Source organism: Alternaria incomplexa, assembly GCF_024043165.1.
Source record: "Alternaria incomplexa strain BMP 0042 chromosome Unknown scaffold_3, whole genome shotgun sequence".
Taxonomy (NCBI): Eukaryota; Fungi; Ascomycota; class Dothideomycetes; order Pleosporales; family Pleosporaceae; genus Alternaria; species Alternaria incomplexa.
Window position 1 is genome coordinate 1,638,320 of NW_026249852.1, and position 27,825 is coordinate 1,666,144.

The 27,825-nt window shown below is 54.5% G+C and overlaps 7 protein-coding genes across 7 annotated transcripts; 4 read left to right on the forward strand and 3 right to left on the reverse strand.

Annotated features, from left to right (window-relative positions):
* Window positions 1–710: 710 nt before the first annotated feature.
* On the forward strand, window positions 711–1,849 carry J4E90_002936 (uncharacterized protein; the record flags this gene model as incomplete). Its single annotated transcript, XM_051432510.1, has 4 exons — window positions 711–840; window positions 930–943; window positions 1,004–1,060; window positions 1,112–1,849. 4 exons carry the CDS (start codon window positions 711–713, stop codon window positions 1,847–1,849), a joined length of 939 nt encoding a protein of 312 aa, XP_051293932.1.
* A 1,167-nt stretch (window positions 1,850–3,016) lies between these two features.
* J4E90_002937 (uncharacterized protein) lies at window positions 3,017–4,233 on the forward strand (the record flags this gene model as incomplete). Its single annotated transcript, XM_051432511.1, has 5 exons — window positions 3,017–3,061; window positions 3,135–3,245; window positions 3,298–3,385; window positions 3,438–3,900; window positions 3,948–4,233. The coding sequence occupies 5 exons, from the start codon at window positions 3,017–3,019 to the stop codon at window positions 4,231–4,233; spliced, it is 993 nt and encodes a 330-aa protein (XP_051293933.1).
* Window positions 4,234–4,898: 665 nt separating this feature from the next.
* J4E90_002938 (uncharacterized protein) lies at window positions 4,899–5,734 on the forward strand (the record flags this gene model as incomplete). Its single annotated transcript, XM_051432512.1, has 2 exons — window positions 4,899–5,269; window positions 5,329–5,734. The coding sequence occupies 2 exons, from the start codon at window positions 4,899–4,901 to the stop codon at window positions 5,732–5,734; spliced, it is 777 nt and encodes a 258-aa protein (XP_051293934.1).
* A 1,092-nt stretch (window positions 5,735–6,826) lies between these two features.
* On the forward strand, window positions 6,827–9,007 carry J4E90_002939 (uncharacterized protein; the record flags this gene model as incomplete). Its single annotated transcript, XM_051432513.1, has 4 exons — window positions 6,827–6,872; window positions 6,922–7,410; window positions 7,457–8,219; window positions 8,269–9,007. The coding sequence occupies 4 exons, from the start codon at window positions 6,827–6,829 to the stop codon at window positions 9,005–9,007; spliced, it is 2,037 nt and encodes a 678-aa protein (XP_051293935.1).
* Window positions 9,008–16,072: 7,065 nt separating this feature from the next.
* Window positions 16,073–16,672, reverse strand: J4E90_002940 (uncharacterized protein; the record flags this gene model as incomplete). Its single annotated transcript, XM_051432514.1, has 1 exon — window positions 16,073–16,672. The coding sequence occupies one exon, from the start codon at window positions 16,670–16,672 to the stop codon at window positions 16,073–16,075; it is 600 nt and encodes a 199-aa protein (XP_051293936.1).
* Window positions 16,673–21,709: 5,037 nt separating this feature from the next.
* Window positions 21,710–22,156, reverse strand: J4E90_002941 (uncharacterized protein; the record flags this gene model as incomplete). The annotated part of the gene is made up of 1 exon (XM_051432515.1): window positions 21,710–22,156. The coding sequence occupies one exon, from the start codon at window positions 22,154–22,156 to the stop codon at window positions 21,710–21,712; it is 447 nt and encodes a 148-aa protein (XP_051293937.1).
* Window positions 22,157–23,049: 893 nt separating this feature from the next.
* On the reverse strand, window positions 23,050–27,782 carry J4E90_002942 (uncharacterized protein; the record flags this gene model as incomplete). Its single annotated transcript, XM_051432516.1, has 2 exons — window positions 23,050–27,481; window positions 27,535–27,782. 2 exons carry the CDS (start codon window positions 27,780–27,782, stop codon window positions 23,050–23,052), a joined length of 4,680 nt encoding a protein of 1,559 aa, XP_051293938.1.
* Window positions 27,783–27,825: the final 43 nt, after the last annotated feature.

Consider the following 27,825-nt stretch of genomic DNA (forward strand, 5'->3'; position numbering starts at 1 on the left):
AATTGTGATAGAGGCGGCAGGAACATTGCGTCGCTACTGTGCTGTCACCTTGTCGGGCCTTGTATAGAGATGTGGTGCGACGTGCATATCGCGCATATAAGCATGGCTGAAGCGACGATCGCAGCTTCTTCTTCTGAAGAGACTCGAGTATGACTACGTCAGAACATTGAGCGAATCCTGCATCCGCCTATACTGCAGCCCGTCTTCGCCCACAGTTCTACATAATTGTCCGCGTCGTGAGTAACGTTGGGGCCCTTGCTTAGCTGTGGTTCGTTGACTCGTTAGAAACCCACCAACCAAGCATCAAACTCCGCGAATATATTCTCGTACTGGCATTTGATTCGTCGAACCAGAGCATAGGTCAGTTGCGCATTTGATACAACCTCACGAGCGTTGGTGCGATTGAGAAATAGAGTAATGCTCATCTACCATGGCAGGCCGCACACAGCAACGCCGCGGGAGCCTAAAGACAGGTACCTGCGCCTTCCCCGCCCACCTCTCCCGACCACTCAGACCGCATCTTCGACGGAATCACGACCTCGCCCTCCTCTCACAACACGCCCACCGCGAGACCCCGAGCAGCCATTGGACGTTGCGCGTCCCTTTCTGCACCGTCCCGCGACCGAGGAACAAGTATTGCCATCCAGACACGCCGCGGACTGACGCAGACCCTGTCCACCGCGTAACACTTGCGCAACCACGCCCAAGCCATGGACCAAGTCAACCTCCAGGGCCACGGCCAGCAGAAGATGCGCCAGCAGCCCCAGCAGGCTGCGCCGCGCAAGTACGATGGCCAGCAGGGCAACCCCCTCTATGATCCCACCAACGGTGGCCACTATGGTACGTCTTCCCGCCCCAGCTGCATGCCACGCGACGCGGCGCTGGCTGTCGCATTCACCATGACATCCTGTGCTAACACCATATCGCAGGCGCATCCGCAGCAGTACGTTATATCGGCGCATCCGCGCCTATGCCAACTTCCAGCCGCTGATATTTGGTCCAGATTGCCGCACAGAACCACGCGCCCGATCCACAGCTGTTCACCGGTTCGTGGCAGAACGTACGCGCTCGCATCTGTCATAGCCACGATCGCACAAACTAACGCCTACAGGTCAACCAAGGACTCACCGGCAACTACCGCGACATCCTCAACACATACTGGCAGCAGCAGGTCACGAAGCTCGAGACCGACGAACATGACTACAAGCTGCACCAGCTCCCGCTCGCCCGCATCAAGAAGGTCATGAAGGCCGACCCAGAGGTCAAGATGATCTCAGCCGAAGCTCCCATCCTTTTCGCCAAGGGTTGCGACATCTTCATCACCGAGCTTACAATGCGCGCCTGGATCCACGCCGAGGAGAACAAGCGTCGCACTCTGCAGCGCTCCGACATCGCCTCGGCTTTGTCAAAGTCAGACATGTTCGACTTCCTCATCGACATCGTGCCCCGCGAGGAGGCTCATCCCCACAAGAGAAGTGCCGGCCAGAACGCAGCTGTACAGTCATCAGCAGCTGTGGTCCCTCCCGGGGCTATGCCTCAGCCAGTACATGCTCAACATTCCATGCCACCTCCCGACTATGGCCTGCAGGAGCATCTGGGACAGCAGCAGGAGTACCAGCAACCGCCCATGTACCCGGGTCCGATGCAAGGCGACCCCCGCGCCTATGCACAGCAGCCGATGTTCGACCCTAGCGTCTACACCCAATACCAGGTGGGCGGTCAGCAGCCGCAAATGTACGCAGTTGGTCAGCGTGGGCCTGACCCGAATTCCGCCGATCCTCAGGGTTACGGTCGCTATGAGGCTGATCCCGACGATGCCGAAGGCGAGAGGGTCGACGCTGAGAGTTAGAAACGATCATATACCGGCCAGATGCTCGAGCTTTAGCGATTGTTGACCCCACGTCGTCCTATGTCCTGGAGCCTACGTCGACGTTAGCTCACCCACTCTGCATGTTATCATGTTGATGTAGTCTCCAGACCTGTCGGGGTTTTTTCTTGTATAGGATGGCTCTATCAAGGCACAGGGGAGGTGATGGAGGCAGGCAATGAGTATGATCCCAGAATTTACGAGGCGTTGAGGGAGTTTGTGGCTTTCTTAGGTACGGCCGCGGATGCGGATCGGTTAGCTTGTGGCAGCCTTATGAGCAGATATCCATTGATAGAGTAACAGCTTGCACCACCACAATGTTTGCCCATCAACAGTGCAGTGAGTTGTGCTTGGGCCGCTTGAGCGCGGAGATGGAAACGACGTTGGCAGCATCCCGATCCGCTCCGGCAACTAAACTGGCTGAACATGACGAAGATCAGTCAGGGTCCAAGGTCCACATCGCATCAATTCCTGGAGATCTTCACAGAAAGAGGTGGTACCGAGACAATCCAGGGGTCTAGGAAGCCTATTGGGTGGACTTCTGTCGACGATCAGACAGCCTTGCCAATTATCCCTCATCACTGACAAGAGTGCCTTAGACACTTCGTCAGCGGCCGAAGTACTAGTTACCGTACGCGGGCTAAGAAACATCTTCTCCAGTCTATGGATCCGTACCTGCGTCACAACTAGTGGGCATCCGACCTGCTCCGACTGCTCATGGCACCGAGGCTCGCTGTACATGCTTGGCTAACACAGCGAGAGCATGAGAATGCATCTTTTCTCTAAAGCCCAATATACAAGCCATCCACTTGGTATATGGAACAGCGTGGAGTCCACTACCAAGACTCTCAACAAGCACTCACGAAACTAACATTGTTACAAAGCTAGCCAGACTGTGCTGGGGGCATTAGACGGCCATTAGCTTGAAGCGTTTCCCAGACATACTCCCGCCGGTACCCCGCCAGGTCCGTGCTCCACCCCACCTTCCTGGATCCAACAGAACGGGCGCGTGGGCAGCTCCTACCCTACTTTACTTCAAGCCACCTCCTCCTGCCTTCTTTTCTCTCACCGACTCTTCAACTCCTCTCTCAATCTCTGTTCTCAGCTACCACTTTTCAACGCGTCTCCCTTTTACAAACTCACATCACAATGGTCAAAGCCGTAGTAGCCGGAGCCGCAGGAGGCATTGGACAGGTACGAGCTCGAGAGTACCCCAGGGACTTTCCCTCTACGTTGCATCCGGAACTGACTGACATGACCTCGACAGCCCCTCTCTCTGCTCCTCAAGTCCTGCCAACACGTCACTGAGCTCGCCCTCTACGATGTCGTCAACACACCAGGTGTCGCTGCCGATCTGTCGCACATCTCGACCCCAGCAGTATGAGCTAACCCTAGCCCCGCATATGCATGGAGATACTGAAGGTGGACAGGCTGTCACAGGTTTCCTGCCAAAGGAGGACGGTATGCAAAAGGCCCTCACCGGCGCTGATGTCGTTGTCATCCCTGCTGGAATTCCCCGTAAGTTGAACTCATACTGTTGTTGTGCTACCACAACCTAACAAATGCTCAGGCAAGCCGGGTATGACCCGTGATGATCTCTTCAAGATCAACGCCGGTATCGTTCAGGGCCTCATCGAGGGTGTTGCCAAGTACTGCCCCAAGGCGTTCGTACTTGTCATCTCCAACCCCGTCAACTCGACCGTTCCCATCGCCGCCGAGGTCCTCAAGAAGGCAGGCGTCTTCGACCCCAAGAGGCTCTTCGGTGTCACCACCCTTGATGTCGTCCGCGCTGAGACCTTTGTCGCTGAGATCACCGGCGAGAAGAACCCCGGCAACCTGAACATCCCCGTCATTGGCGGTCACTCCGGCGAGACCATCGTACCTCTATTCAGCCAGTCAAAGCCGAGCGTAAACATCCCGGCTGACAAGATGGAGGCTCTTGTCAAGCGCGTCCAATTCGGTGGCGACGAGGTTGTTCAGGCAAAGGAGGGCGCGGGATCCGCTACTCTTTCCATGGCCTACGCCGGATACCGGTATGTTGCATACTCTCTACCAAAGTGCACTAGCTAACTGTGAATAGCTTCGCCGAGAAGGTCATCAAGGCCTCCAAGGGCGAGAAGGGCATCGTAGAGCCCAGCTACGTCTACCTCCCTGGTGTTGAGGGCGGAGATGCCATCTCCAAGGCCACTGGTCTTGAGTTCTTCTCCGTGCCTATCGAGCTTGGTGTCAACGGTGCCGAGAAGGCCATCGACGTTGTCAGCAGCGCCAATGACCAAGAGAAGAAGCTTCTCCAGGCCTGCTACGATGGCCTGAAGGGCAACATCAGCAAGGGTGTCGAATTCGTCGCGAACCCTCCCGCTAAGTGAGCGTACCCGGATGTCGGTACAGCTCCTACACAAACTCACATGCGCCTGTCTGTAGATAGACTATGAGCCGCCATGATGAGTATGAGAGATGATACTACGAGGACGTGCCTTGGGATATGCATGAATCTATGCTGATCTGAGCTGAAATATCAATGTTCGCACGACACAATACCATGACCCATTCCAAGTGACCTGCGTTGTTGCCATCATTACTTTCGTATGCATTAAGTTGCATCGGAATATGTGTCGTGTCTATATATCCCCGACATAACAGTATTTCAGCTGCCGAATTGATATAGATCTGGCCCGGGACCAGCTGTAGTGTTGTTCAGAAGTCACAGCGCATGCTGAGCTAAAACATCGTGGACCCTTGCAGAAGAATGATCGGCCGCGGCTCCAGCAGCCCACATCTGGACTCGAACATCAACACCACCACCAACACGCCGCAATGAACACCACACTACACCGACACCTACCACTGTAAATACCCGACCCTGTACTGAGCAGCAGACGACGACAAGATTCAAGCTACCATAGACGCAAACACCCGCCGGCACACCCTCACACCACATCGGAGCGCGCATCTTTGTCGCGCACAACCTCACAACCACTACCATCGCCTGTAGCACGGCTGAGGACGCAGATACCCTAAACATTTGCCCAATATGGCGCAAGCCAACCCCTCCGCACCGAACGAACCCACCACATCCTACGTCGACCCCACATTCTCGTTAGTGAACACATCATGTCTTGATCTCCTGCTCATAGAGCTCGTACCCATGGCATATCGCATCACAGCCGATCTTGCCGCCCGGGAAGAGGAGTGGATACACGGATCATCAGCCACAAAGCCAAAGCGACTGTCGGGCGCAAGCAATGACGCGTCAAGTACAGCGGCGGGCACAGCAAGAGGGACAGAAGGCGGGCCAGTAGGCGGAGGAGGCACTGCGACGGTCGACGAGGAAGAAGCGCGAGAGGCCGTATTCCATCGATTAGAGAATCTCGGGTATAGAGTTGGACTGGGCGTTGTCGAACGGTACGTCTACTCTCGACGCATGGTAGAACCCCAAAGACCATGGCTAACATTTGACACAGATTCTCCCGAGACGCGCCCCGACCCACCACACCTCTGGATTGCATAAAGTTCCTATGCAAAGACCTATGGACACTCCTCTTCAGAAAGCAGATCGACAACCTCAAAACTAACCACCGCGGCATCTACGTCCTTACAGACAACACATTCAAACCTCTCGGCCGCATGTCATTCGATACAAAGAAATACGACGCCGCTATGCAAGCCGCGCTGGTAGCACAAACAGGCGATGTAGCGCTCGGTCGGGACGCAAATAGCCAGGCCAGGGTTCAGCCGTTTCTATACTTCCCAGCCGGTCTGATAAGAGGATGTCTTGCAAGTTTGGGCATACAAGCGACCGTCACAGCGGAAAGTGCTGCACTGCCTGGAGCTACGTTCCAGATCCGGACTGCTGGGGCGAAGACGTGAAGGGAAGAAGATGGTACATAACTCGAATGTTAGCGGCATTGTGCGGCGTTTCTGGAATGAAAAGACGGCGGTCGTCGCATATACACAAAGGATTGGCATATCTTCATTCGGAGAGCAAAGGCGCATATTGCGTCAGCAAATCTTTACCCACTGTGCGCGAAGGACACCGGTCTACTGATCGTAGTAGTACGGACAACGGAACTAGGTCGCGTCGTTCCTTACAGTACCCAGACAACTGGTTCACTATATCACCGGCTGCCTCTTCCCAACAACCTGGGGTCTGAAGGTTTAATAAGACGGCTCGATAGTAAGATAGTAAGCTCCCACTGGGTTCGTCAAAGCTCCCCAGATTTGTTCTCAGACACGATTACTTCTCTGTATCAACGAGCCCATTTAACTTTACCAACCATGACACCCTGCGATCTCCAATTTCACTTATCGCAACTCCAATTGGAGCCGTCGATTATCTCCAACTCTTCACCCCGGTTGATTGTCGTTCGCGGGGTAGATTGCTAACCGAGCAGGGGGTTTATCAACCGTTCAACGAGCCGTTTTCGGCAGCTGCGTCCTTACCTTGAACATGACATCACGGCCTTAGCAACAAGCCTCTGTCAGCGGCTGACCTACTACTAGTATATCTCTTATCTGAACTCGAGGAATACTAGTGGTGAGGTAGAGCTACAGTACCAAATGAACTCTTCGAATAGGCGCAACTACGCTATCAACGTAGGCGCAACCCTTCGATCATGCATCAGTACATGTGGAGATTCATCAACCCTAGCTTATCGCACGAGGCGCCCATGTCATACCGTCAGATCGTCGCTGCACTTACCATCCCGTGTAACGACTTTTGCCTATCACACCAATGGACTCTCCGTATCACGTCGTGCAATCGCCGCGGAAACGCCGTGGGCCCGCGACGGCGAACTACTCCTTGAGGATCACAGTGGTATCTCGACTTACCCTGCTCGGTAATTGGAGTAGGAGCCGTGGTCGGAGTCTTCACAACATATGTTAATATAACCGACTGACCTTCTCGCAAAGAATGGGTCTGAGAACTCTCAACTTTTGACGAGTCTGTTAGATCTCACCATGTCAGAGACAGCGAAGGTACCTCTCCCAGTGGGAGCCGGTTATGGTATGTTTATCCTCCACTCTTAATCAATCCTCGTAGCTAACTCATCTAGGCGTCGTCGTCGGCATCGGTTTCTTCTTCGCCTTCCTTATGATGGGAATCTCATACCTCCAAAACCGATACACACGCTACTCGACACAATCATCCGAGGAGTTCAACACAGCTTCCCGCTCCGTCAAACCCGGTCTGATCGCCTCCGGCATCGTCTCAGCTTGGACGTGGGCAGCCACGCTCCTTCAATCCTCCACAGTCGCCTATCAATATGGCGTCGCAGGGCCGTTCTGGTATGCCGCCGGTGCTACGGTGCAAATCCTCATGTTCTCGATCCTGGCATGCAAAGTCAAGCAGAACGCACCGAGGTGTCACACGTACCTTGAGATTATCAAAGCCCGATATGGCACATTTGCGCATTTGGTGTTCATGGTGTTTGCGATGGTGACGAATATTCTGGTTGGCAGTCAGCTTTTGCTGGGTGGGAGTGCGGTTGTCACGAGCTTGACGGGTATGCCGGTGTATGCTGCTGTCTTCTTGATTCCAGTTGGTGGGTATGATGCGAGAGATGAGTCGCGGGATACTGACAATAACAGGTGTGTGTGCCTACGTTATCCTCGGTGGTCTGCGAGCGACTTTCATCTGCGATTACAGCCACACTTTGATCCTGATGATCATTATCCTTTACTTCATGTTCAACGCGTATGCTGTCAGTCCTCTGATCGGTTCGCCCGGTGAGATGTACGAGTTGCTCAAGAAAGCTGGGGCTCAACGCCCAGTTGCAGGAAACGAGGACGGTTCATATGTGACGCTGAAGTCAAACTTTGGGCTGATCTTCGGTGTTATCCAGTTGTGCTCTGGATCTGGAACTGTCTTCCTCGACCAGGCCTACTGGCAGCGCGCAATCGCTTCGAAGCCTTCGACTGCCGTACGCGCGTATCTACTTGGAGGGATCGCTTGGTTCGCTATTCCTTTCGGATTCTCGACGACGCTTGGTCTGGCGGCTGTGGCACTCACCGATAACCCTCGATTCCCGACGTATCCTGAGGTGCCTACTTCTGGACAGATATCGTCTGGTCTGGCAGCTGCCTTTGCTGCGGAGACATTGATGGGCCAAGGAGGTGCCGTCGCTCTACTGGTGGTTCTCTTTATGGCAGTTACGTCCTGCGCATCTGCAGAGCTGATCGCTGTCTCCTCGCTACTGACCTTCGACGTTTACAAGGCCTACATATCGCCTAAGGCAACACCAAAGCAGCTGGTGTTTGTTTCTCACATCATGATCTGCGTCTTCGGATTGACCATGTCTGTGTTCGCGTGTATTTGGAACGCGGCTTCGATCGACCTGGGATGGTTGTTCCTGTGAGTCCTACTTCACATCATTGCATTGCTACTTACTAATCATTCAAAGTGTCATGGGTCTGCTAATTGGCGGTGCTGTCTTCCCCACGGCGTTTTCCATATTATGGCGAAAGCAAACTAAAGTCGCCGCTATATCAGGCTGTCTGTCTGGCCTTGCCGCAGGCCTCACGGCGTGGCTCAGTACGGCGAAGAGTTACTATGGCGAGATCACGGTAGAAACGACCGGCATGTCGTATCCCACACTCGCCGGTAACCTAGCAGCGATTATGACCGGCCTGATCGTAACAACAACAATCACCCTGATCAAACCCGACAACTTCGACTGGGAAATCACCCGCGCCATCAACGCCGTCGAGCTGGATGGTGTAAACGACGACAACACTCCCAGAGAAAGTTCGACCCCCGAACTCTCCGATTCTGGCGAGAAGAAAATTGCGACGGACACTCCAACGCAACCCGAAGCAATCGCAACGGCAGCAGAACTCCCACCCCATCTCGCCCCGACACAAGAAGAGCCTGACGACCCATCTACGCTCCGCCGCGCTTTCAAACTAGCCTGCATCTCCGCCTTCCTCCTAACCTTCATCCTCGACTTCCTTCTTCCGATGCCCATGTTCTTCTCACACTACATCTTTTCCAAAGGCTTCTTTACGGCATGGGTGGTTGTAAGCTTCATTTGGGTGTTTGCTAGTAGCGCGATTAGTTGTTTGTTGCCGATTTGGGAGACGAGGGGCAGTTTTGGGACGTTGTTTAGGAAGATGGGTGCGGATTTTAGGGGGAAGAAATGATGTGACAGGAAGGGAATGAGTAGATTGTAATATTGTTAGGAATAGAGTATAGCGGAAGAGACTGCGAGTTGTGTTGAGTCAAAGCATTTGAGGTTGAAGTATGGCGTGTTTGGATGTGATGTGATGTTCGCGACCAGTACGACGACTAACTTGGAGCCTGAGAAGTGGCTCCCAATACTTACCTTCATGCCTACCGCTCGCTGCTCCGCTAAGTGTGCAGACATGATCTTTACACGAGATATCGCCACTACTCCGCCGTGTATCGAAATTGTCACTACGATCATTTTTTACCGCCGTCTCTTATCCATGATCCAAGAATACCAACCAACGTCCACAAGTCATTAAACAGCAATACCAAAGATCAGTAACCTACATCACACCCAATAGACCCCAAAGCAGTACATCAAGACTTATAGCACCAGCCCATACTATTCATGATCAATAACGAATAACCGGCGCCTTGGTCACATTCCACAAAGTCTTGGATGACCCAGTAAAGTGGTGTCTCGTACCACTCACCACCAAATCCATGCACAAAAGAAGAAAACCACATTCATACGCCAGCAGCTGAACATAACACTTTGTTCTTTTCACCGCCATGATACTAATGCACCTCCTCCGCGGTAAAAGCGGCTCATCCTTTTCTTTTACCCGCTTAACCCCCTTCACCCATTCATCCCATTTCCCGTACGCGAGCCGCCACTATTTCTCTTCGCCTCGTCCCTTCTCGGTTCGTGTCGCACGGAAGTACCTTTAATCACACCACGTCGGACGGAGCTTTTCATGACGACTGCTGTCCATGTCTTCGCATCGGTGTTTGTGCTCTTCTTGGATTGGGGGTGATGTGGAGCGCTCTGCATGGCGGGATGAGGGCACGGGTACGCACAAATGATGGAGTTGGAAAGTGAGTAGAGGTATCTGACCCGCCTACCTAGGTACCTCGTGGACGGGTTCCTCTCCGAACAGGATTTCCACGTGATTCACAACGAAAGCGAACCTACACACAATGGCACACCACGAAGAAAGGCAACGAACCACCTCCTTGGTTTCGCAACGACTTCCCTAATCGGACCTACTACTGTACCTCCGTCATACCTCGGTCTCGCATACATATGCCATTAATCGTCGTCGCAGTTTGCGGTGTATGAAACAATGAATCAAGCGCAAGTCTCCTCGGCAGGAGGTGGGTGATCATCATCATCATCGGAATGTGGAGGAGACAACGCGATATGATAATGACCTTTCAGCATGGATACTTTATGCCAACTTGTCCCAGACATAAAAACGGGGGAGAGGGAGGCTATGTTGTGGCTTTAACGTTGCGTGCGCACATACAACACGCCCACACGCCCACACGCGCGTACGTACGGTATGCATGCGCGCGAGCCGCAGAGCGCACAAAACGTCCATCAACGCCTCCTCGTAACCGCCATGTGCAAGCCACGAAGGGAGGGAGGTTAGCAACGTCAAACCTTAAGATAAGCGAGAAGCGAGAGAGACAGAGAGGCGAGGCGAGATGGGCAATTCAAATTGCACACCCTTACACAACATAGTGATCCACGAAAACCCGCGAAGGACACTGAATCGCCACCTGCACCCCCCAAGAACGTCATTCCGCCAATCCGGGCAGCGGCAAAAAGTGCCGAAAGCACGAGGACCAACGTCCTTGGTCCACGGTACCGCGATGTGGTATCAGCGCTGGCTGTTCATCCCTTGCTACGCGTGCTTCGTCAAGCATCAAAAATAACAGCAATGATGATGGTGGTAAGGTGAGTGAGAAAGGTGGTGGTGATATGGTTTATTGATTCAACGTCATTTGTACAACAAACACACCCTACACACTACACACTACACACTACACACTACACACTACACACAAGCCAGGTTTCTCAACGCTCACCATCCCAGCTAAGCGAAGAGAGCAGCCTCCATAGTCCATACGTGTGGCCCACCACCAACGGGACGGGACAAGTAAAAAGGTTAAAGTTGGAAAAAAAGGGGATGAAAAGAAGCAAAAGTAAGCAAGGGAGGGAGGTATAGCGAAGGCTGCTGCGCAAAAGAGCAAACAAAAACATGGCATTCCTGCACTTTCCCGACAGTAATCAAAAGACGCGTATTTAGAGTTTCGGCGTTAGGAGCTAAAGAACAAGGGATTTGGGGGATGGATGCAGATGCAGGATTTGGGAACGCCCCAGCTGGCTGGCTGCATGCAGGATTATTTAGTCGAGATTGGGGTTTGGTGATGCACGGTAAAAGGGCGCGAGGCGACGGGCTGGGGGTTTTTGCGTGGCGTATGTACCCAGGTAAGGTGGCGTTTGTTTGCCTAGGGATTCTAGTGATATGACATGGCAATTTTAACTTTGAGCTTTTCTTAGGCTAATGCTCATCATCGTTGTTCTATGCCATGTGAAGGCCGGGGTAAGGAGGAGGAGGAGCTGGAGGCTGAAGGGCTAGCGTGAGGGGTCTGAAAGCGGGGGTGTGTGGATGGTGATAGTCGGTGGTAGTGGATGGCGAAAACGAAGGAAAGAGGGGGGTCAGGATTTTAGTGTTGGTGGGTGGTGGTGGTGTGTTTACTCCGGAGTACTCCTATGGTACGATATCCCAGGTGATTTGCGAGGATAGGGAAAAAAAGACGAGATCTCAATCTCGTTACCCTCCCGATCATCTGATCGATCTGTCTGCTGTGGGATTTTCCCGCCCGAGCCGGATACAAGATACTGGATATACATACAACGCGGCGTGCGGCGTATGTTGCATACATGGATCTATACTTCCATGCATTATTACAACTTGACTTCCCCTTGGTCTGTGTACGATACTCCTCTCCCTGATACGTGTGTGCGTATATGTGTGTGTGTGACACCACGGAATCCAGTACCGCGCCTCTCCCGTCGAGAGCGAAAGTACGAGCTGTAACTTCAGTCGGAGGTGAGTAGAAAAGGATGAGAAGCAAGGACCACAAAAGCGGGTAACGGACATGCACCTGCATAATTGTCAGAGCGAGGAAAAAAGCAAACCTGCAGCTTGGGTCCGCCGCAAGGTGCAAGACCAAGATGAGCATCGTGCAACGATCTGTGTGATATGTGTATGGGTAAACATGCAGGGTGTCTCGAGCCAACACCAACACCGAGACAAGAGAAACGCAGGGGCTGGATCGATCTTCGAATCTGCCTCTGCTGCTACCTTGCCCTGGCAGCTGGCGCCGCGTGGTTGCGCAATGTGATACAAATGTCATCTTTCGGCCTCGTAGTCCAGCCATTCACAGCGAAGAAGCAAACCTCGCACTTTGCCTAGTTTATGCTGCTCTCTCCGAACCATCGGGGGCGAGGGAGCGTTGGGATCCGCTGGTTCGGCGCGCGCTACCTATTCCTACACCGGTATATCGTGGGTGGGTGGTACCGATGGTACCCTATACTGTAGTCGCCCATCCTACAAGTGCTATATCGGTGTCGGTAAATCAAATCTTTGCCGTCCGTCGCAGAATGTGCTGTTTGGAGAAGGACCCTTGCATAATGGACGCGCGGGAGCATCTAGGGTGTATAATCGTCTGCGAGGTTCCTATATCATGATGGGATCTTCTCTTGGATTCGGGTCCTACTACCGCATTTTGATCGAACCTACGTCTTGTGTGGTATGCGCGGTCATCCGTCTGACGAGGGTCCTGTGAGCGCATCTCCTTTGTGGCACAGTCGCTGGAATGGCATGGCATGGCGGATGATGGCGGCTGAAGATGATGGGTTTCACAGCCGATGTGGATGTGTGCACGGGATGGATGAGTGTGTTTGGAGAGTGGGTACTGTCGTCGGGCCTAAGCTTTCTTTATCTCCGCAGCCGTCTGGCTGGCCGTTGATGTGGAGCATTGGATGGCTGGAAGGTACGACCCGACCAATTACGTCCTGCACATCAAAATGAGATAATTGCAGCATTGTCGCTGTTGGTATGCTGTCTCACAAGCTCACGATATCAGGTGCACGTGCTTTCAAGTTCAATTGCCCACATGCTCGAGTGTGGAGTATCTGCAGACTTGCGAAGAAATGCTTCGCTGCCGCCAGTTCCGATTGGCTTCGTATCCCCGTTAATGACAAGTATTTCTCGACCCTACTTGGTTTGTTGGCGGCGCATATTGCCTTTATCAGCCGCAAGCGAGGCACCGCGCTTGCAGACGACGTACTGCGATGCAATCTTGGGAGCTATACCGAGTGTCACATATAGACAATATATCGTGATGACAACGAAGAAGGATCCTTCCGCGCTTGATCCACTTTACGAGAATGACCGCCGTTCGGCCCAATGCAACCGCGACCCGTCTCTTGCCTGTTCCGACCTGGCTGCATAGTAGGCCCTGTCTTTTGACAGCTGTCATTGCCACGGTTGTGATGAGAAGCGTAGTCTTGCAGACGCGGCTTATCCTGTGATCACGGCAGGGGGTTCAATTCCAGGTCCCTCAATTCGCTCCACTACTGACTGTGAGGGGGCGGTTTCGCTGCGCCACGAGTCAGCGGCTACGCGCGCAGGAGGCAACGGGGGAAATTCGCCGGCACGCCTGAACGGCAGTTTCTTACGTGAGGTGAGGTGCGCACAAGACATCCCAGTGATCCCGCAACGGATGGCGAGTCAGACTTAATGTGAGTTTGCGCGCGAAGCGAAAGAACTGGAGTGTTTGGTTCTGGCCCGTGGTGGCTGATGCGCCAATCAAACAGTGGGATGGGTCGAGCTTCAGGGAGAGCCCGCGACTCAACTCCAAGGGGGGCTTGTGCTCTGTTGGTCTGCAGCGCCAGTCGGGGCTACTCCACCCAAGGCTACGCTCTTGCGGCTAGCGTTTCGCTGGGACTGACGGAACTGGGAGGACGGTTACGATTACTGTCTGTGCATTCCCGCGGTCGATGAGGTATCGCCAAGCTGGGGAAGCGGAAATGGACATGAATGGCATCTGTATGCTGCTACTGTATCAGGAAGGAATGGATCGCGTGGGTACAATAAAGCGTCTAGAGCGTCCAGGTTCATGCATAGAAGATTGACTTGTGCAGAAAACCTGCTAAGAACTGGAGCCGTAATTCTGGGTCAGTTTCCGATGGCTACGTGGCTTCAATTGCGACTCTGCATCGTCGGGCGGACAGTTTCCATGCGGCGTAAATGGGAAAGTTTTGCTGTTCAAAGAGCCCCTTGCACATGCTATGACGTAGCCGCGCAGCCGTCTTGATGCCGTGTGGTGCCGAAGTATACCCAACGGCACTTAAGCATTGCCTTCGGCAGTGCAGCCAGGATGCAAGACCGGGTACAGCAGGTTTGCATTCACGTCGCGGGCCGATTGTATACCCACATTCTCAAACAACCGTCCAGGCGTTGTGACTTGATGAGCGCGCCCGCGGCCTCACGGCCCCAGCCAACGACGCAAACCGTTAGCACCCACCGAGAGAGTTTTGCCTGCGCTAGAGCCCAGATCTGCAATCGACACCCAGCGTTTCCCGAAGGCGCTGTGTGCTCCGAGCGATCGACGCCGACTATTTATACAAGAACGTTGCAAGGGCAGTGCGAGGCCTTTGAACCCGGTGATTCGGATGTGTTGCGGGTGCATTTCGTTCAGTTTGGTGAATTCTAAGCGACCGATTGGGTTTGCATGGTCAAATCGTGAGGCTAACAAGAAAAGATCAGCAGGCAGTCGCGTGAGATGCGTGGCGAAGCCCATCAGAACGGTATCGAAACGGTGATGATTGGCGAGGCTGATGACGCTGCTTGATGAGGTCATTGTCTATTGCTAGATCTGTGGGTGTCGAACTCTGGCTTTTCATTTGTTTCTCCCAACCAGGAACACCATGCTTACTTTACGGCACAACGAAAGGCGCACCAGCTGCTCACCCTCAAGGTGTGCACAATAATTGACCATGAGGTATTCCAGTTTCCGACAGTCTATGTACATAGATGCGTTCCAGCCACATCTCAGATCCACGATGATCCAGCTCAAAAATCGATATTCGAGCGCATACCGGACTCGGCCAAACTCGAGCGGCGCCGAAAGACTCCGCTGTACCGGAATGGGGAAGTTGAGCGACGAATTATGATTAGCCGCGATAGCGAGTTCAACAGCGTTGGTGATTCGGGAAGCCCCGCTCGGCAGCCGTCAGCCGTGTCACTCTATACCGTTTCTGCCGACAGCAATGTAAGGGTGTGGCTAGTCATGCAGGTAATTCGGATAGCGTGACTTGTAACAAGTCCCTCAGCTATGATTCGTTGATTCGCCAAGTATGAGGCGTTGAATGATGTCGATACGGTAGAGCTTTGCCAGATGTGAATGTGCCAGCCGTTGTACAGGAGCATGTCAACAAAAACCGCATCCGTGTGCAAGGCTGAAGGGATCGATCGTGGTACCGGAACTCTGTTTCAGCGGATCCATATTGGTTGATACTTTGGGTTTCGTACCGAACCGCTTTGACGCTCTTCGCTTGGGCGGGGCTCGTGCATCCATGTCGAGGCACGGAATGCTGGGCCCCTAATGAGAGAATAAGGTTTGTGAGTTTCGCGCTTTGGTAACAGGGTCGTTAGTGGAGACCCGACTCGTGCAGTAGTCCAACAGTTGTGAAGAGATCAGATTGGGTATAGGAGCAACATCATCGAGTAATAGCTGGTGTGATAGGTACATGCTGCCGACGCCGCATATTGGGCGCCGGCGGAGGAGGTGTGAAACGTAGATGCGAAGGCGTCCCATGCACGGTGTGATACATGGCTTCATGACGCGCAGAAGATATGAGCAGCAACATGACAAATCCCGCTCATCATGGAGCGCCGTGGTGGCATGGCAGCCGTAACGCCAGAGGGAGTGGCTCTCTCGAAAACAATAACGCCAATTCTTTTCCTTTCCACCTCTTTCAGGCGGTGAAATCTTACAGTAACAAATACCAAGGATAGCACCTAAGTCAAAAGCGAGAAGAGGACCGGATGTGGGTATAGCGGAGGCTCTTCTTTTGCTGTCATGGAACACCAACCCCAATGCAAATGCGAACGTGAATCGAATGAGAACTTTCGTGTGCTGAAGCGTAATCGTGAACGAGATGGCGTAGACATTACGACCTATGCTGGAGCGGTCGGGCGGACAGGTGGCGTCGAGTTGGAATTAGGATCGAATGTGACCACCTTCCGATACTTGGAGGCCTCGTGGGGTATCTCGGACTTTCGCTTGGCGGAAACGGGATAGGCTGGAGCATTAGGTGGCGAAGGGTCTTCTATGCTTCTGCTTCGTGACTTGGGCAGGGCTTCCGTGTCAGGCGGGCTGGTTACGGCTGCTGGACACATTTGATGCTGGCGTACCCAATGTGCGTAGGCTTCATCAGCATACTTGGTGTGGTTCTCCAGTCGTTTGATGTAGTCCTGGGTCAGTCTTGTCTGTTCGTGTATATTCTGTGCTGGTGAACTCAGACGGAACTGGTTCTCTCCGGGTAAGGGCCGCTTCCAGCGGACACCGCAGTTCTTGCATCGCTCCACTTGGGGCGTATTTTGCTGCTGAAGCTGGGCTAGATCCTCAGGAGGAGGGGGCGCAGAGCTGATAGCCAAGATGGCCTGTTCCACAGAGGGTGCGATGGTGTGCTCAGGCGATGGCTGTTCTTCGGGAGTCTCCACTGGCACAGGGACTGCCGGAAGGGGGTCTGGCCGGGGTCTCTGATTTGGCGGCATGTTTTCCGAGGTGTAGACGGTGTTGAATCTTACGTTGTAGCGTTGATGTCGCCCGCCACCGTTTGTTTGGTCTAATGTGGGAGATGGGAGTGGTCTCCTGGATCCAGATTCTGGGTTAACGTCTCGAGCCTGCTCTGGCGACCTGGACAATTCCGTGAAAGCGTGAGGGCCTGAGGATAATGATGGGGAGGGTGCACCGTTTGGATGGCGGGCTCCTGTCTCTACGGGCACCTGATTTGAGCGATTATCGCTCGCTGGAGAGCGTGGCGAGGAAGGCGCAGCTGGATGTGAGATGGGGCGGGACGTGTTAGATTGACGACCATTACCCGCAGCAGGGTGGAAATAAGAAAAGGCCAGCACAGAGGAGGGGAGGGTAGGTTCGGTTTCCTTTGAGTTTTCGAAGCGATGGGAGATGGCCGAGTCTTGGCGGACGCTGGCCGACGGATGTGGTGGTGGATGCGAAGATGCAGAGGAAGAGACAGGCGGACTGTAGGCAGCAATTGGGCCCTGGGGCAGAGAGAGAGAAAATGGTTGATGTTCGGGGCCCAGTGGTGGAATTCTGGTGTTGGTGGGGCTGGCCAGCAGGTCAGCACGCTTGCGGCAGGCTCTGTCACGGCTAGAACTTACCTGACGTGCGGGCTCGCGTGATTGACTGCGGTGAAGGAGCTGGAATGTGAGTTTGGATGCGCAAAGTCGAGGGCAGCGAGCGTGGCCGGCGGCGTCTGCTGCGAGACAGGACGATCTTGGGGCGTCGGCGGCGGCGGCACGTTGTCACGCGGGCGGTGCAGGACTGAGTCGGACGACGAGGTCAGCTCAGCAAAGCTGGGGAGAGTGCGCTGGGGAAAGTGGTTGGGGTCGGGCTGCGGGTGCCTGCGTGGATGCCAGTCGCTTCCCATCATGGCATTCGGGCGCTGTATTTGAATCTGGCGGTCTGGCGACGCGGTGAGGAAGTTGTGCGTGAGGAAGAAGGGCAGGGTCGCACAAGGAGTAGGGTCTCACGGGTAGGGTGGAAAGGGTCTAGCGATGCAGCAGCTCGAGTGCAGTGCTGGGCCCGCACTGGAAGAAGCGGCTGGCGGCCCTAGTTGAGGGGACAGGGCATGTCACTGGTTTGCGCGCGCTGCGGGGGAGGGCGCTGCTGCTGCACTGTGAAAGAGCGCGCTGGGGCCCACTTGAGATGGCATGCAGCGGGGACCTGATGCCGTCGACGAACCCATGCCCCCATGTCGCCCGCCCACCGCCACCCTGCCACCCATGTCCACCCATGGGCCTCGCACGGCGGGACGCCAGACGCGGAAGCGTGCGAAGCGCTAAGGGGCTCGGGGCTGACGGCTGGAGATCCGCTTGTGGCATGCCAATCTTGCCAGACTCGAGCTGCCGCCCGCCCCCGAGCGCACGACATGACGAGGCGCGACGAGAACACGCCTCGCGAGTGACCACAGTGACCACAGTGACCCTCAGTGACCATCAGCCTGTGCTTCCATCTAGACGGTGTACTGTCCCCTGACTGGCTGTGGGAAACACCCCCGTGTCCTCAGGCTTCCGTGTTCTGTTCTGTTCCCTACGTCCTCCCGGCTGTGCGCCCACTGCGGCTAGCTGCTTACCTAGCCCGGCCCCACGTGACCGTCCCATGCCCGTCCCATATTCGTCCTCCAATCTGCCTCTCCGCCAGGGTGTCCCTTTGCTTCTTTGGACGACTGCGGCTGCAGCCGAATGAACGCAACTGTGGGCTTCCCGTCTCGGCCACCGACGCGCCGCAACAACGACGCGCTGCAACGGGCAATGCGATGTTGCAAACACGCGTAGACTGCTCTGGAAACGACGCTGGGAACGCTGACGTCGCTTACTCCGTAGTACCTCTGACCTGATGACTGTGCCGCCCTCAGCCGCCCGCCCCTCCAAACCACTCCGCTAAGTCCCTCACCACACGAGTGGCAGCACCTCAACACGCCCGCCATGATGCCGCCATGTCAGAACCTCCTCCTCGGCCTCCCAAAACCGTTAGTCGCTAGCTCTCATCTCGCCATTTGCTGTTTCGGCTAGCACTCAACGGTGCTTGTGGCGCCAGGCGGCAGGCTACAGCTGCACCCTCCTGACGCATCCAACGGCCATGTTAGTGCCCTGCAACATCTCTCGCCCCATTGCCTTCACCGATGCGACATGGGCGACTCTCAATTACCGGACCGAATAGGAATCCTCCCGCGCGCGCTTTTCCAAACAAGTCCCTATCTTGGTATCTCGACCCCCCTCTGATTGGCTCGTGACCCGCCCCTGTCTCCTGCCTGACCGATGACTACGCTCGAGGGACCTCGTCTACGAGAACGTCAAAACGCGGACATTTTCAACCAGACACTAAACGGTGTGCAAGAGCTGGAATAAAGTTAAGCTACTGTCCATCACCTTGTACACCGAAATGACCTGATCAGTGATCAGACCTGCCTGTCGTCGTGACCTTCGGGTAGCTGCATGGCGATCCTACAGAGCTATCGGCCTGCCACGCCGCAAAGGAAGATCCTTCTGCTCCCAGTATCAAAATAACTCTTCATGTGGGGGACGTATTCGCCCACTACTATACTATCGTGTCTGGGCGATTCAAACAACATGCGTCCCCTAAACCTGCAAGCGATAATGAAAGTCTTTCACGGCTCTAGCCAGATTGACTGTGCAGCGCATTCGATAATTCGCACAGGAAGTCGCCGTCTGCTTTCCCGAGCATCGAGAGCCCTACGGGATGCCGCAAAATCACCAGCGGGCCGAGTTCCTGACTCTGTAATCTTCCTGATCAGCTTTCTCGCAAGTTTCACGAGTGTTTCCTGTCGTGGTACAAGGTCATTATCCTGAGTGTTACACCACAAGCCAAGGCACTCATCATCAGCCCAAGCTTAGGCCCGAGGCGATTACCTTGCCACTATCCGATTGCTCTATCTGCAGATCGATGAATCGATGCCTTCCTTGCATCCATCCTCTGCTTGCATAGCAGCACGTCTGTTCATGGTCAGATCCACCTGGCGGACTTAATCATCCGGCCTACCATGGTTATCACGGACGCCCGTATAGAACACGTATGTTGCTCGCATGGGCACGTCGTAGCTAGCGAGTCCATCAATGCGGTTGAGCCATGCGAGTGCTAAGCCCTAGGTTTACATTCGCACATCCCTGTCACCGGGAGTCGTTCCCCGCCTCGCCTGCATCACCAAAACGACGCTAATAATCTCTCAAAGACCGACCACGGACTTTGAAGAGACATTGCGCCAATCAAGCTCAGACACCGCAGGATGAATGTTTGGCTCACACCGGCAGTACAGACCCACCCTCTAGCAAACTTCCTCACGTCTGTGTGGCGAGCTTGGCCGTCAATCATTCGCTTAGGCATGTATGCGTGCCTGCACGACATCGCAGCATCGAACCTTGAGATGCACGACGCCCCCGTCCAGGTTAGCTTGAAGCAATCCGTGCGAGAGAAAGCTGGAAGCCTAGACCTTTTACTTGTAGGTGAGCAACAGTCCCTGCTGTGCAAACCCTTCTGGTGCGACTGACTCACGCATCGCATGCTCAGCAACGTGATAAGGCTGAGATGGCGCAATCGTCAGCTTCGCAATCATGTCCAGGTCACGCCAGTTCGTGCCTGGCGATGCCTCGCATGCGTTATCTGGCAGACAGAGCAGCTAGCCTCGTTCTCACGACTATCCATACCTCATTTGCCAGTCAGCATATTTACAGTGGATTGCCAACGCGTGCATATACGCGAGCAGCACCATGCTTGTCCACAAGCAATGCGATTGGCCTGTAGTACTTTCCAAATTCCAGCATCCTGGGCCCCAGCCAAGTAACTGCCGACTAATCGCTGCAGCCTTGGACCGCAAACAGCTGAAAGACTGTCACTCTATCCACCATCGGCCCTTCTTTTGGGGGACGCCCCTTTCGCTGTTCCTTTTCAAGTGACGACCCTTATGCCTCGGCTCGTTGCCGGGTGAGAAAGACGTTGGAGACATGATCACACTGTGCCGCTTACGCGAGTATGCTGACCTCCAAGGATGATCCACGCCCTGCACCTCCCGCGCAAGAAAATCTCGACACTCACACCGATATCTCACAGAGTGCAACGCCACCAGAACAAACGCCTCGCCGCGAAGGCCTCTTCGACCCTTTCTCAACGGTGACTGCTTCACCAGGAGCATTGACCAAGCGTTTCATGGCAATTATCCTGAACTGTGGGGCACCATCCGGGCCGCATCCGTACCTTAAACCAACATCTAAACTTCATGCGAGAGGCAATGTTGCGCATCGTTCCTAGCACTGCGCAGAGCCGTGGCAAATATGAAGGGGAAATGATTCGCGCCTGGGTGTGCTGACTCGAACTTTGCCGCAGGAAGCCGACGTTCCAGATGATGGATGCACACCCAGCAGCGTGGTAGTACGATCCATGAATTATTGTACGGACGATCGTACGGACGATAAGCGTCCAAATGAGGCAGTTGTCGTAAAAATGAACTCGCTCATGGAGAAAACTAACACCGTTCAGTATATAGATTTTGCTTTTCCGCTGACTGGAGCCGGCGTGCACAGCCGCTCGTCCCGAAAGAGTCAAGGTACGGGTAGCTACAGTGCTTCTTCATGCACGACATTCTGATCGGTAGGAAGAAAAGCAAGCGCGCCTTTGTGTGCAGCCATCCGACAGCCTCTTCCTCAGCGAACAATGGCGCAATTGAACCCTTTTCTTTGAGAAACCGAGGAGGCTGATAACGCCAGAGGATTCCAGAAGAAGCAATAAACTTTGTGTAGGCTATTGGCACTACAGCGCCAGAAGGCAAATCTAACCGACCCCTAGAACGCGAATGCCGTATGTCGAGATGGCCCTGCGACTACCACACAATCGTTTCTCTCCATGCTCAATACTGCGCAGGATGAGCGCTTACAGTCAGGTTTTACCGGGAAGACCTTGTCTACACGACACACAATCTACCCACCTGACCTCCCTTTGATGCGGCCACCTCATTCAAGGGAAAAACGGAATACCGTAGAGCCTGCGTTGACGTTGGGTCACCTACTTTGCACGTCTCCATTCTGATCCAGGCTGTAGCAGGCCCGTCCAGCTTTCTTCTTGTATTCGGCAACGCGGCGCATCTCCTCTTCCAAGCACTGAATCCGCGCTCGCATCCAATCCATTTCGACGTGATTCGCCTCGACCTCGTGCTCGTGCCGCCGTTTCAGAAATAGACAGTCTTGGTTTCGGCTCTCTGCAACCGACAGCAGATGGTGGAACTCTTGTTGCATGGCCCTAGTGTCGCATTTCATGGCGGCTGCCAGGAAGCGCCCGTGGATGTCGTCCTGTGACATGCTGGTGGCTGGTGCGGCGATGACGCTTGTGGAGGAGGGCTGCGAGGGAGTGGTCTGTTGGGGCGGAGTGGTGGCGTGCCTGTGGAGAGCGACTTGGTAACTGCGCATCAGTGGGTCGTGAGGATCGTAGGATAAGAAGTGATTGGCCATTGGGTTGTATTTGATAGGCGTTTCTCGGTTCTGTTTGGCTGGGGGTAGTTGTTGTTGAGGCTGTGTGGTTTAGCAGCGATGTCGCGATGGGGGCTAGTAGGTGTGAGATTGGATGTAGGCTGGAGGGAGTGAAAATCCGCCATTAGATGCGCAGCGACAGCACTGTGTACCCTTGGCGATCACGATTCACTCGCTTTGCTCTTTGCAACTCATACCTTCATCAGTGATAGTTCGCCTGCTTTCACAGCTGCTGCCTTATCAGTATTGTCAGCGATGATCCCTATATGTGCTATCTGAACTCGCCACCACCATTTGTTTCTACCCGGAATCCCTTTCTATCCGGAATCCCTTTATATCCGGAATCCCTTCTTTCAGGGTCTCCAGTGCCTCCCGAAGAGAAGACGCAGCAAGCTGATGTGCTGACCGCGAGTACAGTGGCGACTTCGTATCTTTGAGGGCCCCCATCTACCATCACCCAAGCTCACTGCCACCAGCGCATTCGCCACAGCGACAGGAATCGCAATCCAGGACTCTACACTCATCGTGTTCACCCCTACTGCAACGCGATCCTTCGTTCCTGGAGTCTGCTCCTCTTTCCTACGCATCGCGCACGAATACGGACACACAGCTTGTATTTCATTCATCAACAACTCTGTCGAGAGCATGTCAGTGACCACGACAATCTACCTGGCAGCATGCAGAAACACAAAGAAGAATTGTCGGAAGTAAAGGTCATGATGAACAAGAGGTAAGAATTCAAGGTTGATTAGGAGACTACTCTAGGTATCTACAGCAAAAGGTCTCTCGCCACTCTACTCTACACCACCTTACCACGTAGAAACACCCCCTCAGGTCATCTTCGCAACGAGGCTCATGAAACCAAACTTATCAGCCTACGACGAAGATTGCAGCCCCTCCGTCTCGTACTCGCGCGCATCCTGGAACAAGTCGATGATGCAGCTAGCACTCCAACTCTGCGTGGGGCACGAGTCGCCGCAGAAGGCGCCGTCCTTCTGGGTGAGCTCCGTGAGACCAGCCCACGGCGACTCTTGGATAGCCTTCATGCAGCCGGCGAGGCGGCGCGTGACTTGTTGGTAGCTCTCGACACGTTCGTCGGGCGTCTTGCGGCGCTTGAGATCGAACTTGAGCAGAGCTCGCAGGAAGAAGCCTGTGGGCCAGAGCCACTCGGGTCCTTGGTGGTAGTTGCGGCCCTTGGATGTGGCGAAATCAGTCGAGTCTTCGCTGTTGATGTAGTAGCCACGGTAGTTGAGGTCAGAGGGGTCGAGTGTCTTCATGCCCTGTGGACCGAGCAATACCCTGTCGGCCATCTGGAGGGCATACAAGGCATGCTCAGGATCGCAGAGGTCCGGTGCAACCGTCATCATAATAGGGAAGTTTGGCCTCAGCTGGTAGTCCTCGTACTCCTTGCCTGAGCGGTACAAGTCCTTGTAGATACCACGACGGTTGACGATGCTCGAGTTGACGTCGTACTTGCTGTCTTCTTCTGCCGAACGAGGAACGTAGAAGCAGCGTTCGAAGTTGGCCTTGATCAGGTCGGCCCACTCCTTGTAGGTAACGGTCTTCTTGCCGTCGTCCAGGGTAACGCCCTGGTACTTGAACTGGCCTGCGTCGTACATGTCGGCGCACCAGCGTACTGTGCTGTACAACATGCCGATGATCTCAACCGGAGCGCCGTCTCGTGGTGTACCGGGAACACCCTTGCTGCCGGCCTTTTCACTCTCACCCATCTTGTCCATCCATGTGCCGCAATTCCATTGGTTACCACCGAAGATCATACCAGTCTCCCAGTCTGTCCAGATCTTGATGTTGAAGCCTTCGGACTTCATTTGGCTGTCAATGTTCGGGCCCGCGTCATACTCCCGGAACTCTATGCCGGAGGCGTGTCGCTGGAGAGCCTCCTGTATGACATCTTCGATAGTGGAGGACTGAGAGTACGCTTTTGCATCGGTGTGAGCGAACCATGTGTCATCGTACGGCAAGAAGCGACGCTTGACCTCCTCTTGAAGAAGCTCCATGCCCTTGGGCACAATCTTGCAGTAATCTTGGCAGTTTTGGAGGAAGAACCAGACTGAGTCGCGGGAGTTGTAACGTGGGTTCTTGCCACCACCGAGGAGATTGGGGACCATGCCATGCTTCAAGACGCTGGCAAACGCAAAGATGTGCTCCTTAGCGTCGGCATATCTACCAGTTCCCATGTAAAGACCACGGGCGGAGATGGTAATGTCACGTCCCCAGCATCGCGCCCAGTCGTAGGCAAAGTGAGGGAGACCAGCGGCCATGCTGGGTACGCTCTTCTCGGGCCACAACGAGGCGCTGTTCATGTAACCGGTGACTTGGCAGCTGACAAGAGCAAGACTCTTGAGGAACTGGTTACCCTCGCGGACGTTCTCACCCATGAGCTCAATGGCTCGCTCGACTGCAGCGTTGTATGCAGTCTGGATAACGAGGGCAAAGTATCGCGGAAGCATGTAGCTGGGGACCTTGCGAATGGCATCGAACTTCGCTTCCAACCACTCGGCGGGGCCCTTAATGTTGACGTACTCCGGCTTCTTGGAGATATTTTGAAGGCGACCAAGGCAGTAGTCGAGCGCCCATTGACCCTCACGCAGATGGTTGCAGAGTGGGTGGCCAAGGTTGTTCTCGTTCACAATGTCGCGGAGGACACTCCACCAGCCTTGCAGACCAGCGTAGACCAAGTTGCCATGACCTGGGACGTTGTATGTTCCGTCCTTGTGGTCCGTAGCGTCCCTCTCTTCCTCTTCACATCTGTATAGGATGTAGTTGAGGTCGATGAGGTTGACACCACTGAAAGCCGAACGCGCTCCGCTAGTGACGAACTTGTCGAGGCCTTCAGCATGCTCTGCGCTGGGTACCCAGGTCTCGAAGAGAGCGATACTGCCCGGTGGGAACTTATCAGGGATGCTGATGGTGGTATCATCGCCAGTAGCCTCGATGTTGACGCCTTGAAGTTCGTTTGTCTTGCTGGGCAAGCCGCGCAGTGTCGTCTCGTCACCGATGATACGCGCTCTTGTCTCGGGACTGTTGTCGACTTCGAGATTCCAGGCGCCGACGAGCTTTGCTTGAGTGCCTGGTAGCTTGGTCTTGCCAAAGCCTCCATTGCCGTTGCCGTAGCCAGGGAATGCGGTGTGGGCAATTAGGAAGTAACCTTTCCTGGTGTGAGGGTTGACCCGATGGACGGTAATATATTCGTTGTCGTGGTGAATATAAGTCTCATTGTACTCCTCCTTGCCCATTTTGACGTGGATCTCGTTGATAATCTTGCGGATGCCACCAATACCACCTTCTCCAGCTTGTGCTTTGATTTCGCCTCCAGTGGAGTTTGCAGAGGAATACAGTCTCTTCTCGTGCACCAGCTCAATCAGCTCAGGGTAGCACTCGTCGTAACCGAAGACGCTACCAGTCGCGCAGTCGCACATGGCGACGAGCGCGGCACTGGGGAGCGTGTCGCGTGCATCGCGCTTCTGGGCTGGCGTCTCGTTGTCGTGCGTGCAGTCCATGAACAGCGCGTGAACAGGGCTGCGCTTGATCTTCTTGATGATGGGCTTCGTCTGGTCAGCCCCATCAGTCGCCTGTGCAGCATTGAGCACTTCGTCGGTCTCGAAGCTGCCGATGGGAACACCACCGTGACGGTGAACAAGTCTGCTCAGCTCTTGAGTACTCCATGACTGCATGGCTTCTCGAATCAATGCGCAGATTCCGAGCTTCATGCAAAACTTGTAATCCATCTCTTCGGACCCAGTGAAGAGCTCGGCGCAGACCATGACGTTTGAGTTAACGCTACGTGCTTGGTCAAGCATGTATTCGGCGAGATGCAGAGGGGTGGAATGGCAGTTGTCGATACGGAAGCCTTGGAAGTACTTGGCCATGAGGCGGGTGTACTTGGCCATGTGATCCCAAAGGAAAGGGTTGTCCTCTGGGCCATCTCCGTATCGGAGCTTGACGCAGTCGCCCCAAACAATAACCTCTCTTCGCAGGTATGCTCTTGACTTGGGCCCAGCGTTGTCTCGCATCGCATCTGCAGCCCATACCCATCCGTTGTTCACCAGCGCGAGAGCTTCGGGGTTGTGCTTCTTTGTGGTCTCGTTGAGTGGTAGGCGCGTGAAGTAGGTCTCGATGAGTGGGTTCGCGTCGTTGACTTCGCCCAGCTTAGGACCATGGGCGTCCATTCGGACGTACTTGGTCCGGTTGAAGAGTTGCTCCATGATCTCTGCTTGGTCTTGGTCATACTCGCGGTAGAATGGAAGGTTGACCTCGTTGAGCATAGCCGTCATGGTGCCTTGAGCAGCCCGGTCGTCGGGCGTATTGCTAGTACGAGTGTCGTAGCGACCGAACAAGGCGCACAGTAGGCTAGCAGCGATGTTCGGGTCCATTGTTCGACGGTAGCGCTCGCCCATGCGATCACCGCCGCGCAGAGCATGCTCGACCAACCAGTCTGCTTTCTGCTTCAGTGGCCAGTTCCTGACAGCATCGAGCCCGCGAAGACCAGCTTCACTAAAGCTGCCATCAACAAACTTGGCTTGGCCAGAGGTCCAAGCCTCCATGATGGCCTTGGTGTCTCTTTCGACGTCAATGACGTAGAATTGCCAGAGCTTGACCTTGCTAAGGACGTGGTCCTTGACACCTTGCATGACCTTGAGAAGGTCATCTTCACTGTTGAAGGTTGTGGGTAGGCCATGCTTGGAGAGGTCCTTGCTGAACTGCAACAACTCTGTATCGAGTTCGAGAGCAGGTCGCAGGTGTGGAGCGGTGTCGACGTTGTAGCCGGATTCTGGATGCTCTTCGAGCCATGGGCTGTTGTTGGCCGTGTGGTTCCAGACGACATCGGTCATGGCAAGCAGATTGAACTCGTTCTGCATCTTTCGGATCATGTTCGCAATGTCCTTCTCGCCTTCTTTGAAGATGGCCTTGTCAAACTCCAGTTGATTGTAAATACTGTAGGGCGAGTTTGAAGAGCCGCGCATCATCAAGGGTGTGAAGTGCACCATGTTGAAGCCACGCTGGCTCATGCCCTGCAGGTGGTTGTCCCAGTCTGTCGGGTAGTTGCCCATGAATTTGGACAGGCAAGAGATGATGCAGACGGCCTCGACCGGCAAGTGCTCGCCCTGCAGCTTGAGATTTGGACATATGTCGATGTAGTAGGTGTCCGTCCGCGTGGGTTCAGGCGACGCAACGTCTGTGAAGGACCACTGCGGCAGCGGTGTGTAGGTCGTGTAGAAGGAAAAGGCATTGGCCTCGTGGACGGGGATCTCAATCTCACACATGCCAGTAAAGTTGGGCTGCAGTCTGCGGTGTGTGTCAGTGACATGTGACCAGGCAAGGCATGGCAGGCTGCTTACTTGTACTCGCGGTACTGGCTGCGCTTGAACTTCTCGCCCTCAGCGGGGATGTTCACCCAGAGACTGCCCTCGCGACATATCGAGCTGGTACCCTGGATCTGGAAGCAAATCGAGTATGCTGGGTTGGTGGGGGGAGGCAGGTAGATGTAAGTGCCAGCGACGTCTGGGACTCCGTAGTCGGTCAATGGCAGCAGGTAGACGACCTTGCGGTCCGAAGACTTGGGGTGTGTTGGCAGTGCTACAGACATGATGGTGTCGAGAGACTGCAGGGTTGCGGAAGAGTTATGCGGT